Source organism: Phoca vitulina, unplaced genomic scaffold, assembly GCF_004348235.1.
Source record: "Phoca vitulina isolate PV1807 unplaced genomic scaffold, GSC_HSeal_1.0 scaffold85, whole genome shotgun sequence".
Taxonomy (NCBI): Eukaryota; Metazoa; Chordata; class Mammalia; order Carnivora; family Phocidae; genus Phoca; species Phoca vitulina.
Genome location: NW_022589788.1, coordinates 1,530,512 through 1,549,396, shown reverse-complemented (window position 1 = coordinate 1,549,396; position 18,885 = coordinate 1,530,512). Strand labels below are relative to the sequence as shown.

The 18,885-nt window shown below is 55.8% G+C and overlaps 2 protein-coding genes across 3 annotated transcripts in view; one reads left to right on the top strand and one right to left on the bottom strand.

The window, feature by feature from the left end:
* Positions 1 to 8,640, bottom strand: part of CFAP99 (cilia and flagella associated protein 99) — a 39,454-nt gene extending 30,814 nt beyond the window's left edge. The window contains exons 1-2 of the mRNA XM_032395511.1: positions 8,460 to 8,640; positions 531 to 658 (exon numbers count right to left, since the gene is read on the bottom strand). Coding sequence (XP_032251402.1) covers positions 531 to 641 — 111 coding nt within the window. The 5' untranslated portion in view covers positions 642 to 658; positions 8,460 to 8,640. The remainder of the gene's footprint in view (positions 1 to 530; positions 659 to 8,459) is intronic.
* Positions 8,641 to 9,234: 594 nt separating this feature from the next.
* Positions 9,235 to 18,885, top strand: part of ZFYVE28 (zinc finger FYVE-type containing 28) — a 118,229-nt gene continuing 108,578 nt past the window's right edge. For both annotated transcript variants that reach the window (XM_032395483.1, XM_032395485.1), the window contains exon 1: positions 9,235 to 9,319. In XM_032395483.1, the coding sequence (XP_032251374.1) occupies positions 9,281 to 9,319 (39 nt within the window). In that variant the 5' untranslated portion in view covers positions 9,235 to 9,280. The remainder of the gene's footprint in view (positions 9,320 to 18,885) is intronic.

The following is an 18,885-nucleotide window of genomic DNA, read 5'->3' as shown; positions in this document are numbered from 1 at the left end:
CAGGGTCACGGGGACAGAGCCAAGTCACCGGGGGGAAGGTCCCTTATTTCTTCCAGGTGTGGGTCACAAGAGGAAGGAGCCGGGGGCTCCCGTGGGCCTTGCTGCTCTGCGGGAGGCCGCTCAGCTCACTCGCTGCCCATGCAGAGCTGCCCTGGGGAGGACGCCACTCTCCAGAATGGCGGCCCATCCAAGCTGACTCTTACCTATTTTCAGTTTTGGATGGTACCCCACAGGCATGTCCCGAGTCTTGGTGCCATTGTTTCTTTTCATAAGACTGGTCTGACGTACATTCTGGACGCCAGGAGTGCCTCTCGAGGCACAGAGGGCGTCCCGCCCCTGAAGGGTCACCATCGTGACCTACGGTGACATTGAGCATGCCCAGGAGCTGTGCCCAAGCCCTCTCCCCAGGTGGGAAAGAAAGCAGCTGTGAGGAGGGGATTTGATGCTGTTTTGCTAGAAAGTAACTAGCTGCACGACAGGTGTCACTAGCATGCCTCCCAGAGAGCCCTGAGTGGCCACTCTGAACCTACCTGCAGGGCGGCGGATGCAGCCTCCAGGAACTGCTCACGACTGTCCTTCTCAGGCTTAAATTTGTTCAATTGTTCAATGACAGTTTCAATGCATTTTCCGTAGTAGGCCATCGTCCCAGGGCAGGACCCTAAAAGCAAACCACTCCAGGTCACGCCCTCCAGGGCCTCTAGGCTGCCAGCTCAGCAGGTGGCAAAGGCAGCCACAGAACCTTATCAACAGATGGCCGTCCCCTGGGAGCCTGGGGCCTCTCACAGTGAGGCGTGTTAGAGGGAAAGAGGGACCCCAGCTGCGGTAACCTGGGCCCACTTCCTGGACTGCGTCCCTGCCGGCCTCTGCTACCTGAGGGGCCCAGGCTGGCCTTGGGGAGCCCTCACCCACAGCCCCTGGAGGCTCCCAGTCTCCCCCCAGGTGGCCCCAAGCCCTACAACTGTGCACAGGTGGGGATGACCCCTGGTGGGGGGAGCTCTGAGCATCTCTCAGCCCAGCTGGGGTTCAGTGACAGTTTATGCAGCAGGTCTTGCCCAGAGGGGTGGGTGACCTAATCCCAAAAGGGTGGGACAAGAAGAGTCCTTGGGTCACCAGATTCAACACCCGCATTTTAAAGATGAAGGACCCAACACCTAGAGAGACTGCACAGTCGGTTAAGTGGCCAGGCCTGGTACAGGCACTGAACATTCCAGAAACATACTAGCTCCAGGAGACCGGTTTGCCCAGAGACCCTCTCTGGGAGACCTTGGAGAAGCTGCTTGGGGTGGGGCTGGGCCCCCAGGAACTGGTTCTGACAGGTAACCCCCAAATTGCCCTTGGGGGGGTGGCCAGGCCCAGCAGAGTCTCCCTCCCCACCTGCCTCTTTGTTTCACCTACTTGAGCAGCACCTCTGGGCCGCCCCCTGCTGGTCTTCCCAGGCACCAGCTGTTGGCAGAGCCAGGCTACTAGTGCCCTGGGGACAGTGGGGGCACCTCTCCTCCACCCTCAACAAATTGGGATGGCTCCAGATAGCAGCCCCCAGACCAAGGTCCCCCAGGGGAGAAAGTGGAAAAACAAACCGTCACTGGGGTCCCCAGGGAGATGGCCGGTCCCAGCCAATGCAGCCGCTGGCTGAGTCCCCCACCCCAAGGAGAGTGAGGACCAAACGCCCCTGGACGCCTCTGAGAACCTCTGACACGAAACACTGAAGCAAGCCAGCAAGAGGAGTAGCAGAGTTAAAGCCCGGAGACAACTATACCACCTCCCAAAGATGAGTCATACGGTATCTGAGGAACGAGGAACTGTGGCAGAAAACGGAGTTCCTGCAAATGAAAATATGGCAGCAGAACTAAAGATATAAATACAAGAGGTGGAAGGTAAATTTGAGAAAATCTCCCAGAGAGCAAAAAAATGGAAGTCCAGGGGCCCTGGGTGGCTCATTCGGTGAAGCATCTGCCTTCAGCTCAGGCCATGATCCCAGGGTCCTGGGATCGAGCCCCGCGTTGGGCTCCCTGCTCCGCGGGGAGTCTGCTTCTCCTTCTCCCACTGCCTTTCCCCCTGCTTGTGTTCTCTCTCTCTCTCTCAAATAAATAAATAAAATCTCAAAAAAAGATGAAGATACAGAAAGCAGGAGACAAATACACAGAAAACCAGAGAACCACTCCAAAAGGTCCAAGTGCCAATTAACAGGTGCTCCAGAAAGAGAAGAGAAGAATCGAGTGAGAAGATGTTCCAGAGATGAAGGATGGGTTGGTTTCCCTGTGGACAGGGCTCCCAAGCGCCTTTTGTCACCAAGGGAGATAGCAGGTGGCCTCAGAATGGACAGGAGTGTGGAGTGGCCGCAGATTCCCCAGCAGGGAATCCATCTCCAACCTGGAGAGAAGGATGGCATGTGCAGACAGGCAAGGCCCCGCACCCTTCCCTGGGGAGTGAGCCCAGGAAGGGGCAGACAAGTGACTAGGAAGCAGGAGAATTTCCAGGAAGGTGACAGCTGGTGGCAGGCCAAGGACATCAGAGCCCAGCACATGGGGCTCCAGGAGGAGCCCTGCACCTGGCACGGTGCCGAGTGGGTTTTACTGAGTGCTCAGGGAAAGAGGCTTCGACACTGCCCTGGTCAAGTTCAGGACCGCTCTGCGTCCTCGCCACTCTGCTGGCTGCACACCTGGGCCCCACACCACCCAGCCCCGCGGGCCTGACTTGGGGCTGTCCCTTCAGGGGCTGCTCTGGGCCCAGCCCTAGCTCTGCGGGGACCAAAGCCAGCAGGAACGTCTCTTCTATGTGACCAGGAAAGTCCTCTTGAAACGGGGAAACGCACTGAAACCGGCTTATAGCCCTGATGCCGAGCTCAAGCCCCGGAGACCCAGCCTCAGGAGAGTCTGAATTTGGAAACCAGCCAGTGGTCATACAGAAACCAGGGCAAACTGCTGGAGGCAACGGCCGAGACCTGCGGAGGACTCTAGCGTGACAGAGTCCCTATTTCTACATCAGATCTTGCCCCAAAGTGTGCATGAGCCATCAGTGCCGAGTGAGCTAGCTCCAGGCACAAACTGGAGGAATCTGGGAGCCAGAGGTGGCACTGAGGGGTGTGCAGCTAGTTCTTTTTCTCCATGTGGGGTCTGGACTCCAAGGAGTGGGGGTCCCTCCCTAGGGCCTGGCTTGCAGACTGAGGGAATGCCAGGCCTGGGGGGCCCTGGAGGAAACACTAACTCTGGTGAAGTCCTGGAAAAGACTTATTTCCATGGTTTGCAATCTTTGCTCTAGCAAGATCGGGGTTTTCTCCACCTAATGCAGCTAATGGACAAAAGGACATCCTATTTTATTAAGTAGGCTCCATGCCCAGCATGGAGCCCAACGTGGGGCTTGAACTCACCATCCCAAGATCAAGACCTGAGCTGAGATCAAGAGTCAGATGCTTAACCAACTGAACCACCCAGGTGCCCCTGACAAAGGGACTTTTTAAAGGCCACAGAAAGTGGTGGCCACCCCTCCTCACCCTGACCACCCCTCCTCTGGCATCAGAGGCTTTGCTGGGTATGATGGAGCTTGGAAGCCTCGAGGCCAGCAGGCTGCCCATGGCTCCTCGGGATGAACCCCTCCTAATTGGTTACTTGGGTTCATGCAAACCCTTTTCCCCCGGGGCCCATGTCTGAGAGGCTGTGGGACATTTCCAGGTGAGGATCACCCAGTCTGGCTGTGCCAACTGGCCATAACCCGCCTCACCAGGTCTCCCAGGCCTGGCCCTCCATCTTACCCCCCAGCACTTCCCTTGTCCTTTCAGACAGGTCTTCGGGTGTAGGGGGAAGACAGGAGGACCTAAGGCCTCTGGTAGATCCGACAGGGGGCGATGTTATGCTCTGAGGGGAGGGAGGTCTGGGGAGGAGTGGTCTCAGGTCAGTGGAATCTCCTGCCACTAACAGCCATCATGAACAAATCCCCCCAAGTTCTCAGCTCCTGGGGGACCCAGCCGGGTGTCCTCTCCCTGGTGAGCTCCTAGGCATCCCACAACACCGAGTGCAACCACAGCCCCTTGGAGCCTGCCTTCCTCATCCCCTAGCTCTTCCCTTCTCTGTGCCTCCTCTGAACTCGTCCAAACTTGCGTGACACCTCCGTGAGCAGTTGGCACAGGACCCTGCTTTCCCGCCTCTGAGTTCTGGCCCTTAACCAGAGCTGGTCCCTAGTAAGAGCCGCAGACGTCTCTGTGGGATGAATGACAGGGCGCAAAAATGTGCAAAAGGATCCAGTACCCTAACTGGTACTCTTAGTTTTAATCTGAAAGATGGCTTTGACATCCAGAGATAGACCTCCCCAAAGATCATATTAGTGCTTTTTTAAACCTGTGCTCCCACAAATCCTATAGTTCAACAGAGTTCAGTTTTATTGTTTCACTTAACTGGAGGATAACAGATACTACAACAAGATTTACTAAGCAAGTAAATGTGGAAGAAAACAAACCCCATGTTGAGTTGGGGGTTGAGGTAGGGGGTCAGGCTCCCCAACCCCAGGGAGGACTTCCTGCCCGTGGAGCCCGAGGTCCAGGCTGGTTCTAAAGCTCTCCCAATAGCCTCTCTGCCTGACTCCTGATAACATCTCAGGGGGAGCATGGCTGGGTGAAAGAGGCACCATGTCAACATAATAAAGGAAAATAACATTTACACATTCCAGAGCTCACAAGGAAATGAATGCAACTAGTAAAAAGTCTGTTTTTATAGAAATAATGTTAAGGATGCAGGTTTTTTTATCGCTCCTGCTGACCCTCACTTGGGGCGCTGCCCTGGGATGGGGTCTGGCCCTTGACCCTACCTTTCTGCATCTGCTCTGAACACGGCTCAGCCTGGAGGAACCACGTACAATCAGGAAAGGGCTCCCTCCCTCCGGCACCTGATGTGGGCAGTCTGCGTGCATGGGAGCTGCTCCCCGGGGGTGGGATGACTTCCCTGCCCTCCCTCCTGTCCCAGAGCTGGAACATTCTGGAGAAAGCATGCTCCAAGAGGCCCTTTGGTGATGACACAAGTCCACGAAGAGCAAGAGAACCACCCAAGCCGTCCCCTCAATCCAGAGCGGGCCTGAATGGAACAAACTGGAAGCAATGACTGCATGCACCAGGTGGCAGCTGCAGAGGGGACTCTATGGGGAGCTGTGGGGAGGAGAGGGGGGGTCCCTGGCTCACTGTCAGGCCCAGGGCTCCTGGGGCAGGGGCTCTGCACCCCCACCCCGGCACAGAGCTGCTGCGCAGGAGGGTGGACATCAGGAAAAGAGACCTTGGAGTTCTGCATTCTCACTGAAATTAGCCTGTGAGCTTAGTCAACATAATGACATGTTTGGATGGGAGATAGGCAGTAAAGGCATCTGATTCTGATACATGCTCTTAGCTCCTCAGCTTTGTTTTAATGGGGTAAAACCAGATATGTGGGAAGTGGCATCCAATTCCCAACATTTAACTCCCCTAATCAAGACTTGACTGTCTCATATTTAAGGAAACTTTAAAGGTGGGCTGGACCAAAGCTTCTCTTTTCTTAGCAAATCCTTTGTAGAAAGGAATGAGATTACAGGAGGTTTAAATTCCATCAGACACAAACCAGTTCAACACTCCCCTCCACCAGAGAACCTTCATTTACATAGATACCAAATGTGCACTAATTCAAATATATTCTTTCCCTGGCTTTTGATTCTGAATAAAAGTCTCTGAAGGATTTTTGCCAAGTCATGCTCTGATGGCTTGTGCTCGAAGTACAGACCCACACGGCAGGTTTTGCTGGTTGCCTTTTAATCTCCACTCCCCCTTTCCTCCTGAGTAACAAAACACTGAGTTTTAGTTGGGTTTATTGCTGCCCAGCCGAAAGATGACATTTTCTAGCCTCCCTGGCAGCTGGGTATGCCATGAAGTGCAAGAGTGTGAGATTCCTGGAAATTCTTTCTGAAAGGCAGAGGCATATATGCTTCTTCTCTTTTCCATCCTGCTGCCTGGACTTAGGAAGTGATGGCAGGAATTTGGGCAGCCATCCTGGACTGTGAGGAAACATGTTCAAGATGGCAGAGGGGATGGGCGCCTGGGTGGTTCAGCTGTTAAGCATCTGCTTTCAGCGCAGGTCATGATCCCAGAGTCCTGGGATCAAGTCCCACATCAGGCTCCCTGCTCGGTGGGGAGTCTGCTTCTCCCTCTCCCACTCCCCCTGCTTGTGTTCCCTCTCTCGCTATGTCTCTCTCTGTCAAATAAATAAATAAATCTTAAAAAAAAAAAAAAAAGATGTCAGAGGAGGAAGCGAGAAGAGTCCAGTCAGTGCCTGACAGCTTTCTGTGGGTGCTATACCTTCCAGGATTGCCTCCCCCGTTAACCTCCTTTATGGAAATATGAATAATCTTGTTTGGGCCACTATGATCTTGGGATTTTTCATTACATGCAGCTGAATCTAATCTTTAAAATTTTTTTTTAAAATTTTATTTATTTGAGAGAGTGAGAGAGAGAGAGAGAGAGAGAACATGAGCGGGGGGGGGGGGGGGCAGAAGGAGAAGCAGGCTCCCCAAGAGCAGGGAGCCCAATGTGGGGCTCGATCCCAGGACTCTGGGATCATGACCTGAGCCAAAGGCAGCCGCTTAACTGATTGAGCCACCTGGGTGCCCCTAAAATTTTTTTTTAAAGATTTATTTATTTTAGAGAGAGAGAGCAAGAGAGCGAGCATGAGCAAGTGGGGGGAGGGTCAGAGAGAGAGAGAAGCAGACTCCCTACTGAGTGGGGAGCCGGACCCAGGGCTGTATCCCACAACCTATGAGATCATGACCTGAGCCAAAACCAAGAGTTGATGCTTAACTGACTGAGCCACCCAGGGGCCCCTAGCGGAACCTAATCTAATTGATACACCAACTTCCCTGAGGCCAGCCCTCCCCCCAAGCACAGTTTCAAACTGGGAAGCACAGGAGGGAAGATGGCACAGCCCCAACAGCCCAGGCTTGAAGTTGGACAAGGACAGAACCATAGAGAACAGTCCCCCAAGTTCCTACCCCGAGTTCTCATGCTAGAAGCACTGGCTGGGGAGGAGCAGGTCTTCTGGGGGGAAGATGGAGAGTCCATTTGGACATGTTGAATTTGGGGGGAGTTGTTAGACTTCCACTGACAAAGAATAGGTAAAGGGGTCTGCAGTCCCAGGGCGATGTTCAGGCTAGAGATACAAGTTTTGGAAAGCTCAGGAGAAAATGGTTTTTTATCAGACCTCGTTACCGCAGAAGATCACCCAGGGAGGGAGTGGAGAGAAGAGCTTCCAAGGACTGAGTCCCGGGGCTCTCGTGTTAGGAGGCTGGGAGACAGAGGAGACCCCAGCCAAGAAGACTGAGAAGGAGCAACCACAGGAGGAGAGGCAGGGAGTGCGATCTGTTCCAGCCAAGCGAGGGTGGTGTGCTCAGGCGGAGAGCACTCAGCTGGGTGGTGTGCTCAGGAGGAGAGCACTCAGCTGGGTGGTGTGCTCAGGAGGAGAGCACTCAGCTGGGATGCCTGCTGCTAATAGTTCCGGGAAGAAATGGGGCTCCGATCACTGGACTTAGCAACATTGGGGTCAAGGATGACTCTGCTGAAGAACTTTGGAGGAGGAGTTGGGTGAAAATCTGATCAGAGTGGGCTCCAGAAAGAAGAGGCAGAAAGAATTGAAGATTAGAGGCAACCCAGGGTGGGGCGGGATTTGCTCCTAACGGAGCAGCCATTGGGTAGTAGCTGGAGGCGTGTGGGGAAGATCAACCAGGCTCAGAAATGAACATGGCCCACCACCAGCACACAAGGAAATCTCCGAGGCTGCCTGCGCCCAGACTCATCGACTCTCATAGACTAAAGAGGTCAGGGATCCAGAACCATCAGAGCACATAGCCCCTGGGCCACTGATAACATGTCTCAGAGAGTAAGTTCTCTACCAAGGGAGACATTCCTTCCGTTTCCTGCACCCCAAATCTGCACATTTCAGAACACCCAGAGAAGTGGTGCTGGGTGGGGGCCGGGGAAAGTGCGAAGCTGCTGGGGGAGTGCTGTCCTTGATCTAGATCCCCTTCCTACAGCCAAGAGCACAGCAGTTTCTCCAGCTGTCAATGGGAATTTAAGTGTTTTGTATTCAACACATTTGTTTTTAGCTCTCTGCTTGATACATAATAGGTTCTTATATTTTGGTGATTGTCTTTATGGATCCAAATTAGGGCACGGTTGGGGGGAGTAATCTTTTTAAAATCTTTTTAAAAAGTACCGTTTATTGTGGCGATTAAAAAGAAAACAAAAACAAAAACAAAAACAAAAACAAAACACCGTTAACTTTAATCAAGGAGCTGGGAAGAAGCCCAAAAAGGTGGTTAGCGAAAGCAAGATGAGAAGCAAGGAGGATGAGCACTGCCTGCAGACCATGGGAAGCTGCTGGAGAGAGGTGCTCATGCTGAGGGGAGGCGCCTCGCCCTCCTCCCTATCGGCTCCCACCTGCTCCCTTCCCACCTCCTACCTGTTGGTCGGCTTCGTGGGCGCTCCTGCCGCCGAACCTCCCGTCCCACTTACACCCGCCGCCACCGCAGATGCCAGGGCCAGCGGGTGCGGCAGGTCTCATGAATCCAGGCGGGTCCCCGACTTCACTCCGGCTCAGCCAGGACCTCCGCCACCGGCCGGGACAAGACGTGTGCGCAAGGGTGCAGTTTGGACGTCGTCACCTAGCAACCGGCTGCGAGCACCGGAGCCGCCGCGGAAAGACTACAAGCCCCAGAATGCACAGCGCCCGCTGTGCGGCAAAGGACGCCGCGCCCAGGGCCCCGCCTCCCCGCAATGCTCCGTCGGGACTTGTAGTTTTTCGGCCTTCCCGGGAGCGCCGGGTCGCCCTCCGGCGGGGAGCGCGCTTCGGGCGGGGCGCGGCACGGCGCCGCGGGATTGGGCGGCCTCGGATGCCCGCGGCGGGCAGGGGGCTCGCGGTGCTTCGGCGCATGTGCGGCGCGCGGCGCGCTGGCCGGCGAGGCGCGGGGTGTCAGTGAGCCGCGAGGAGCCGGCGCCCCCGTGCCAGCGTCTGTGCGCCCGCTCGCCCACCCGTCCGCCTGCAGCAGGGCTGCGAGTCCGCCCTGCGCGCCGCTCGCGGAGCATCTCCGGCCGTGCACCTGCCCCGCGCACCTGTCCGCCGCCCTCCGCCGGGCCCTGCGCCCGGCTCCGCTAGCGCCAGCCGCCCAGGCACCGCGCGGGCCCCGGCCCGGCCCTGCCCCCGCGTCCGCCCCGCGCCGCAACCTGGCCGGGCGCAGCGCTGCGGAGGCGAGGGCCGTGGGTGCGGGTTCGCGCGGCGCGGCGATGATGAACAGGTTCCGAAAGTGGCTGTACAAACCCAAGGTGAGCTCCTGTCCCTCCCTGCCCGGACAGACCCCTTTCCCTGTGGTGACTGGCTCTCTCTCGCCTGCCGCCGATACCCCCCCACCCCCCCGCCACTCTGCGACCCGCACACTCGGTCGCGGGACCCCTGCGGCGGGTCCCGCCTCCCCCACCCCTTCCTAAGCCGGGTCCTGGACCCTCCTGCTCTCTCGCGCCGAGCAGGGTGCGCTTTTACCCCTCTGCCCGACCAGGACGCGCCCCGCTCCCTGCTCATCCCTGTCCTGCTTGGCGCCCCGCTCGCACCTCGCGGTCGCCGACCCGCAGCTCGAAGCGGACCCCCTCCTACTTCTCCTGGGTCCTGGAAGGACCTTTCCATCCCTCTTCCCTGCACGGGGGTACTCCCTCGTTCTTCTGCCGGCCCCCCTTATCCTGGGCCCGGAATGTACCTCCCAGCCTCCCGCCGCACTCCCGAAGAGACCCTCTTCCCACTCCCCCAGGTTCTGGAGGGGACTCCTTTTTTCCTCTCCCGGGGTCCCGGACGGACCCCTCCCACCCCATCCCACTGCCCCCACCCTGCCCTCCCGAACCAGCACTGATCCGCTCCTTGGCCCAGTCTTTGGCCCGTGCCCACCGCGTGCTCTCGAATCCAGGACGGGTGCCCTCCTCGGCCGCGGGGTCGGGGTCCGGACGGCGCGCCCCGCGCCTCGTTCGCTGCGCCAGTCGCACTGCGGGCGCTGCGTCCCCGCCGCCTGCCGGGGCTCGTGTCCGCTGTGGCCCGCGCGGTGCCGGGTGCCGGGCGCAGGGTCCCGGGCCGCAAGCTGGGGGCCGGCGCAGCGGGGAGGGCGGGGGCGCTGGGGTCCTGGCTGGGGGCGATACCGCTCGGGTGGGGTCACCGCGGCGACCAAGGGACATGGAGGCCGCAGTGTCACTGACCGATCCGAGGAACACACTGCTCCCCCGGGGGCTGACCACTTTCCTGGATCCGGCTTCCCCGCCCTCCCCAGCGTGGGTGGGCTCTCAGGGTGGGGGTTTCTTTAAATCCGTGCCCTCTGGGTGCGCCCATTCGGGGGAGGCAGCAGGTCCGTTTGGGAGACGGGCACCGGGGTCCTGAGGCGAGCCCAGAGACCCGCAGGGTTCGTGCTTCGCGGTCTTTGGGGTCAGAGAGTTCTCCCGAGTGTTGGGTTGAGGGTTTAGGATGCCAGCGGTGCGCCTTGCTCCGCCTTGGCCTCACCCGGAGAGGATTGGGGTTCTTCCGTGCCAGGTACAGCCGCCCTCCCGCTCCCAACCTCCTTGTCATGTAGCAGCTCCTTGTCGGTGCCACCCTGGTGCTCCCCACTCTGTGTGTGGTCTGGGGCCCGCCCTGACCTCGGCCATTTTCCACCCAACCCCTGCTCGCTGCTGTCCCCCCCCCCCCCCCCCCCCCCCGCTCCCCCCCCCCCCCCCCCCCAGGGCCAATCCCAGCCCCCCTGCTGTCCTGCTGTAGGTTGTCAGCCTCTGCAGGATATCTGGACAAGGAATGGCTTTTTGCTTGTGTGACTTTTGTCCCCGGTTAAGGAAAAATCAAGTCTACTTGCCGAAAGGTCATTTCTAGGGTGGGCAGCAGCATTATTTTTCCAGTGTATTTGCCAGCAAGGGTTGGCAGGGAAATGTATCATCGGTCAAGTAACCTTCTGGTATTTCCAAAAAAACTTTTGTCAGGAGTCCGGGGGCTCCGGGATGCTTTTCCCAGCCGTGGCTCTGCAGTGGCCTTGTTTCCAGGATCACGTAACTGTATCATATTGTTGGAAGGGAAGGAAAAGTAATTGTGGGCTCTCTGTTTCATTCATAACTGCGTACTTCCAGTGGCCCTCCCTGTTTCAGTTTAGGGGAAAGTCTTTAGAAGTGAGAAATGATATTGCCCTTGAGCTTATGCCCCAGAATTGAGAACGGTGTCCCTAGTTTTCCCTTCCAAGGCAAGCTCCAGGGGCTGGCCAGGGCGAGGTGGACAGTAGTGATGGAGAATCAAGCTGTAGGAAAAGGGAGGGGTAATGGTTCATCTTGTCCTCAGTGTCATCTCGGGTCATGTTGTCTGATACTTGTCCCTGACCCTTGGACTCAAAGACGCATCTGCATCTGAGATCTTTGCGTCTGGCCATGGTGTGGTGCCCTGCGGTCAGCTTGAGCTTGGGCAGTCTCTTGTTTGAGATCTGTCTTCGGAGTTAAATATCTTGACTGTTTGAAGGGTTGGAGTATGTTAAGTCACCCCAGTAGCTTTTCATTTTTCAAACCAAAGCTCAGACTTTTGTCTTGGATTATGAATTGAATTTTATGTGTCCCCTACCTTTCTAATTTAACCCATTTGGCACAAGTGAGCAGAGTCAGTCCCAGGAAGATTCCGGGCTGGAAGAGCAGAAGTGTGAGTGTTAGCTGTGGGGGGATGTGTCTGGGGGAGACTGTTGCCTGCAGTTAGGATTTTTTCCCCCACTTTTTATTTAGATAGATACACAATTCAAACTGCATTCTTGCTATAATCCCTGCTTTGGTTTAAAACTGAACACTGAGCTGCTTGTTCATTACAATGCAGTGGAAAATATTCTGAAGCCAAAAATATTCATTGTTCTTGCAGTTCAAAAAAGCATTTAGAAATGCTTTAAAACATTCTGACACTTAAAATTTTTGATATCTGAATCATTAATAAGGACCTCAGTTGAGTAAAAAAAAAAAAATCTGATGTATAATATACGTGTTTAACATTAAAATGACATTACCCATCTCTTACTTTTCCATTTATTTTCTTTAAGGCAGACTTTTAAACCTTATGATTTTTCTTCATGTAAAGTGTTCAGATTTGTCAGTATTACCTGGATGGTAAAAGCTGCGTGCTTATCAGCCTGTCCTTCTTTGTGATGTTGGTGATGTGCTTTTTTGGCTTTTTGTCAGGGAAAGTCCTTCCAAGAAAGAGTTTAACTTTATTTTTTTTAAAGATTTTATTTATTTAATTGAGAGAGAGAGTGTGTGAGAGAGAGAGAGAGCACAAGCAGGGGGAGCGTCAGGCAGAGGGAGAAGCAGACTCCCCGCGGAGCAGGGAGCCTGATGCAGGGCTCTATCCCGGGACTCTGGGATCATGACCTGAGCCAAAAGCAGACACTTAACCCACTGAGCCACCCAGGCGCCCCAAGAGTTAACTTTAAAAAGGTGAAACCTTTTGGAATAGTGGGTGTCTTCATTTGAAAGAAAAATATTAATACTTATATTTCTTGCTGGGTTATAAGTTTCTTGTTGATGCCTGGTCACTGTGCTAAGGGGTGAGATGGTTGTGTCGTGGACACCACCAGCCAGGACGTCTTGGCCACCATTAAAGAGCATCCTCATGATGGTACAGGTTAAATTTGGGCTTTCCATCTTTGAGGAAGAACTGATGGGTGGGCAGGTGATGCTGTCCAGCTGGATGGGGATTACTGTGCTCAGCCATGCACCCCATGAAGAGCTCTCATCTGTACCCCAAGCCACTTCTTGGGTGTGGGTCATTAACTTTCCTGGTAAATACAGTGCTCTAGTGGGTAATGTTTATCTGGAAACTTTCAGTATTCTGGGTTCAGGTTAGAGATGAAATGGCCTTCTTAAAGAGAAGCCTGAGTAATGGGATGGGTGTGTGTGCTTTCTATAAGAAGGACTCTGCGAACTTTGTGAAGTCGGCCTGGGTGTACACCCAGACGGGGTGTTTGTGGAACTTCCTGTTGGTGGCTGTTGACTTAACCCAGCCTCAGTGGGCTAGGGGCTCCAGAGCCCTGCCCGGGGTCCCTCCCGGTTTCCAGAGTCCCCAACCACCTGGTCATGGGTGTGGAGCTGGCCCTCTGTTCCTTGGCCACCTGGCAGAGGGGAGGCCACACCCTGGGATTGCAGTCGCAGGTGGGAGTCCTCCAGGGATTAAACCAGCCAGTCTCGGGGCCCCAGGAAGGGCCCGGGTTTGTTCTGCATGGCCCCCCAAGGTGCACAGATGCTGCGTAGCCCAGTCATCCTCTCAGGGCTTCCCTACAGAGGCCTGGAGAAATACAACCAAGGCATCAGCAAACCCCAAGGCACAGAGCACCGTGGGAGGGCCTGCAGTGGAGGCCGTTGAGACCTCTGGTCTTCCCTCCACTGGGGTCCTGCTGCCTCTGGGTCTGAGAGGGCAGCCTCGGCATGCGCCTCGATTTCTCTGTTGGAGCCTGGTGCCGGGTACAGACACTGTTTCGGGGGCTTGGGGTTTTAATGCGAACATGCAGCCAGGCTGCTGATGGATTGGTTTTCAGCTGATAAACTCTGAGGGCTCAGCTACGGCTGAGGCCGTCCTTGGGGTAGCTCACTTCTCTCTGTTTCTCTCTGAGGTGAGCTACTGGAAAGCCAGCGTTCTGGGAAGCCTGGCCACGCAGTCTATGCCAGGGCTGAGTTCCGTCTACCAGCACGTGCCTGGAAGAGAGGGGCTCAGGGCGTCCTGGGAAGGATGCTCGGCAGTGCTGAGTCACGGCAGGCTTGCCTGGCCCACACACCCATCTCTGTCATCCCTGAATTCAGAAAGCACGGGCCCCTCCCCGAGAGCCCTCCCTGCGATGTATCAGCACTGGGGGGCCTCGAGCACGTGGGAGGGCCTCAGCAGTCCCCTGGCCCTGAAGGTGGCTTGCCGAGCCCACCCGGCCAGGCAGGGGGTGACTCGGTAGGAGGCTCCCGTCTCATTTCCCAGGCTTTGCCGTGTTCCTGTGTGTGGCCTCACATGCCAGCCCTGTGCCATCGCCGTTTGCAGGGCAGGGAGAGGCTGAGCGGCTAACGGATAGCGAGTGTCCGTTCTCTGCCAACTCTGATGTCATCAGTTAGGGGTCTGCAGTTTACAATCAGAGCAGTGTACTAATGGGAAACATCTGATAGGGTTTCTGTTAAATGGGCGAGTCACAGGCAGGGAGCCTTCAGCGTGGCCTAACTGATATCGGGTATCAGGGTCCAGCAGGTCAGCGCACTGCCCCCTGCTCTGAACGGGAAGCCTGCTAGGTAATTTTGCTCAACCTTAAGAAGAGATGGGTAATTTTAGGATGCTTTAGTGCCTCTCCTAAAGCTGCCAGGAATTCCCAGAACACCAGAGATGCTTCTTTTAAATGTGTGAAAATGCACATCTAAGAGCCTATAAATGACTCAGTGGTCCTCTGCAGTTTTCGGTGGCGTAGCCGTGTTTTGTTTTGTCAGCCCCGATGGCACCGGGTCGCCGCGGCTCCCAAGGGGTCTGCATGAGCCCACGCAACAGTGAGTGATGGGGAGCCCTCCCGGTTCAGAGGAAAATGGGTACCCGGAGCGCGTGGGCGGCAGTCCCCTGTCTTGGCTGCCCGCTATGGCCTGTGTGTCCAAACAGTGTCGAAGCCACAGACCGGGCAGCAGAGGCTTCTGGGAATCCCCACCCTTCCTGCCCAGCCCCGTGCCTCAGTTTCCCTGTTTGAGGTGGGGAATTTGAGGAGATCATCTCTGTCAAGAGCTCATAGGAGTGGCTCAGGAAATGACCGCTGTCCATGTCAGCGGCGCTCTCGTGCGTTGAGTGAATGCGGGACCACGCGTGGGGCATTTTATGGAGTCCGCCGTCACTGAGGTTTCCAGTTACTTCCAGGTCAGTTTGAGAGTAACACTGTCTTAAGAGGTGCATCCTGCCTCCCCCACCCTCCCTTTCTGTGGCACGTTGGGTACTGGGTTGCTGGGAACAGGCCCTGATTCAGGACACCTCAGGCATCCTGCTGGGCCTCATCACAAATAATGACAATGATGCATAATAATGATCCCGCCTCCTGTGCCCTCCCTGGGGCTGGGATGCAGCTGTGTCCTCATCCACTGCCCGGCTTTGCCTCTCCAGTGAGAATCCAGGGCCGAATTTCAGCCTGTGCAGGCATCAGTGGGCTCCACCGTGTCAGGTCTGGCCTCCAAACCTCTCAAGCCTTCTCCGTTCCTTGGCCAGAGGCTCGGGATCCAGGGGAGGACGCCGGAGCCATGGGGTAGCCAAGGCTGGGTGTAAATGACAGCTCAGGGGGATAGAGCTCTATTGGTTAAGGTGCTGAGGTCTTGGGGGTGCTTGTTAACGATTGCTGTTCCCTGTTTTACAAATGAGATCTCAGACACGAGATGTTAACCTTCGCAGCCAGGATGAGGGCAAGCTAGGTTTGAACTCCTGTCTGTTCAGCCCCGGAATTCGCAAGCACCTCTGTCCCGAGCTGTGTGTTTCCTGCAGGAAGGAACCGAAGCTGTCATCGGTGTTTACATGAGTCCCATTTGATGAAACAATTGCTTTTGTACTTTTCACAGTTGGATTGCAAAGAAACTTAGATATTGATGGGCAATTCAAGTGTTTGAAGGAGGAAGACAAAAATGAATGGATTTTTTTTTTTTTACTGATCTGACTAGATTAAGCAGAAGTAGAATAGAACGTTTCATATTATGGTAATTTATGTAGAGTAGTTGGGTAAGATGAATGGAAGGTTTTTTCCTTCTTACAGTAAGTATTTTGAAGCTCTTCCATTTCTCCTTGTTTTGTGCTGGGCGGAGGCAGGGGAATGTTGGGGGCACTTCAAGTGGGGCTCCCTTCCTGGCTGAGGGGTCCTTTGAGCTCTGCATGGGGGCTCTGTGAGTCTCTGCCCTGGGGGGTTTGCCAGTGATCTCCCCTGACCATCCCCATGACCGCCAACCATCGTACACTGGGTTCTTGGGGAAACGGGTTTCCACACCTACCCACTATGGGGACGGTGTCTTTAGGGCAGCCATTTTTCCTTTGGGTTTTTTGTTTTTGAGAATGTTTCCTGTTATTTTTAGGGATATTGTAATTGTAAAAAAAAGTCTAGGAGCAGAATCAACTACTTTCATGTCAGATATATTTAAGAATTGGTATACCCGTGTTTATAGCAACATTATACATAATAGCCAGAAGGTGCAAGCAGCCCAAACGTTCTCCAACGGTGAATGAGTAAATGAAGTGTGATCTGTCCGCACGATGGAATGTTATTCAGCCAGGAAAAGGAAATTCAGGTTATAACATGAATGATCTTGACATGCACGGCCGCTGAAATGCACACTTTAAAATGGGTAGTTGTATCTTATGTGACTTTCACCTGAATAAAAAAAATTTAGCAATTCTTGAGAGTTCTTTAAGAATTGTAACATTTTTATTTTTATTTTTTTTAAAGATTTTATTTATTTGAGAGAGACACAGCGAGAGAGGGAACACAAGCAGGGGGAGCGGGAGAGGGAGAAGCAGGCTTCCCGCTGAGCAGGAATCGAGCCCCGAGTGGGGCTCGATCCCAGGACCCCGGGATCATGACCTGAGCCGAAGGCAGATGTTTAATGACTGAGCCACCCAGGTGCCCCGAGAATTGTAATATTTTTAGAGATAATCAAGGGAAAGGACATTTTGCAGCCAAGTAAAGAGATGCTCAGGACTAGGTTTCCTGAGGGGCTTGGTGCCCTGAGGCTCTCTGAAGCCCCACCCCTGCTAGGCCACCTTGCTGGGGGTCTCATTGCCACTGATGATGGATCCCCGTGTCCCTGCTCTCCGTCCTCCCAACCGAGCCATGCCAGGCCCCTCTGTTCCGGGGCATCTAGAAGACACGGTGATGCGTCCTGTGTGCTGGGGCTTGTCCTTAAGGCTCACTTCTGTCAGCTTTCTGAAACCAGACCCCACCCCCTGGAGCTGCCCTGGTGTGAGCCAGTCCTGGTTGCATGCAGCGCTCACACCCGCTCGCAGGCAGTGGGCGGCAAGGGGAGCCAGGCCCCGGAGGAGCAGCTGTTGAGCTAGGATTTGAGGGACCGACGGCAGTCCGCAGAGCGGTCGGGAAGGGTGCCGGGCATCAGGCAGGAGAAACTCCTCCAGGGTGTGGATGTGTGTGTGTGAGCGATGCTGGAAGGGCCAGGGGACCAGGTGGGGGTCCCTGCAGATGGTGACCGGTCATTGGCTCTCTAAGGAGGGTGGGTGCATGATGGGTCCCTCCAGGCCTGTGAGGGGAGAGAGTAGATTAGGTGGGGAGACCCTGGAAGATGGGACTGGTGACAGAGGCCTGGCCGTGGCTCAAGTGAGGGGATGGCAGCCAGGAGTCTGGGAGGGAGAGGCCTGGTGGGGAGGTTGAGGGGTTCTGTTTGCTGGAGGGGAGTGCAGGGGAGGACCAGTGGGGCGAGGGGCCTGGGGACCTAGGTGGGAACTGTAGCATTCGAGGTGCCCGTGGAATGTCCACGTGGGGGGTGAAGGCAAGGACAGTGGACCTGGGGCTCCGTGCAGCAGGCCTGGTGAGAGTGCCCAGGAATGCTGATTCACCGGCACCGAGCTGGCCCGGGTGCCGGAAGCCAGGGAGCTCAAGCCCAGGGCTGAGAGCGCCGCTGTGAGAACCAGAACAGTCACCCCATTTTGTGGGCCACGTGTGGGTGGGGCCCAGCTGCTCTTGCCTGGCTCCCTCCTGTGGCCTCAGTCGGCTGGGGGCCAGGCATGCGTCTGTCAGCTGGGTCCCTCTCCGCATGGCCTCCTGTCCCCCTGGAGGCTGAATGGGGGTCTCAGGGCCGCAGCGGGAGTGGCAGGGCCTCCTGAGGCCGAGCTCTGAAGTCACAGGCATTCCCTGCACCGTCTCCAAGGGCTAGACCCCCCTTGGGTGGGGGCCGTGTTCAGGGACAGGGAAATCCCAGCTGGTGGGGAGCACTCCACTTGGTGGCCCAGGGCCTGAGAGACGGGGAGGAGGGATGAGTGGGTGACGGGGAAGCACGGGGCCAGGGGTGGGTTAGAGGGGTTCACACACAAATCTGTGCCCTCCGTGACAGGCAGCCAGGAAAACCCCACCCTCCACTGTGCCCGGGTTGGTGCTCAGTGTCACTGGGGTGCCCGGCAGAAAAAAAAGAAATTGTTCTGGAAACCCCTCCTGCCATACGTCTGGCGTGGAATTCATGGTAAAAAAGTTACAAGACATGAGAATGTGGATTTGCCTGAGCGAGAATCAGGAGCCTAACGCACTTAAGTTTTAAAGCAATCCAACAGGTGGGGGAATGAAAGTCCAGGGCGACGCGAGGACCCTTTAAACAGGGCCCTGGAGCTCCCAGCAATGAAAGAGATAGCCAGTGAATTGAAACTTAAAAACTAACCCCAGCCCCAAGGAAGGGGTCTCCTGTAGGAGGGGGTGAGGGGATCATTCTGCAGGCGGCCTGAGAGGTCCCAGCGTGGAGGGCGGGATGAGGGTCAAGGTGCATCTGAGGGGACTGGGGTGGGGGTGGTAGGAGCAAGGGGGGCCTTTGCAGGCGGCTGGGCAGACTCGAGGCCCTGGGGGGGACGTGCAGGGAGCCAGCCCCCCCGCAGAGCTCTGGGCTTGCTGCGCCATGTCCGCAGAGGGGATGAAACGGAAGACAGTTCTAGATGAAGGCAAAAGCGTAGCCGCCCCCAAATCCTTGCTGCACAAGTACTGGGAAGCGTACTCCAGAAGGAAGGTCAGAGTCAGAGGAGGGCGTGGGAGGCAAGGAGCTCCCTGCACATCCACGCAGCGGTTAGCCCATGCAGTGGAGAGAAGCAGGGGTGGGGCAGGAGCAACCTGGAAACAAGGGGAGTGGAGTCACCAGCCGGGAGCACCTGGGGGGGG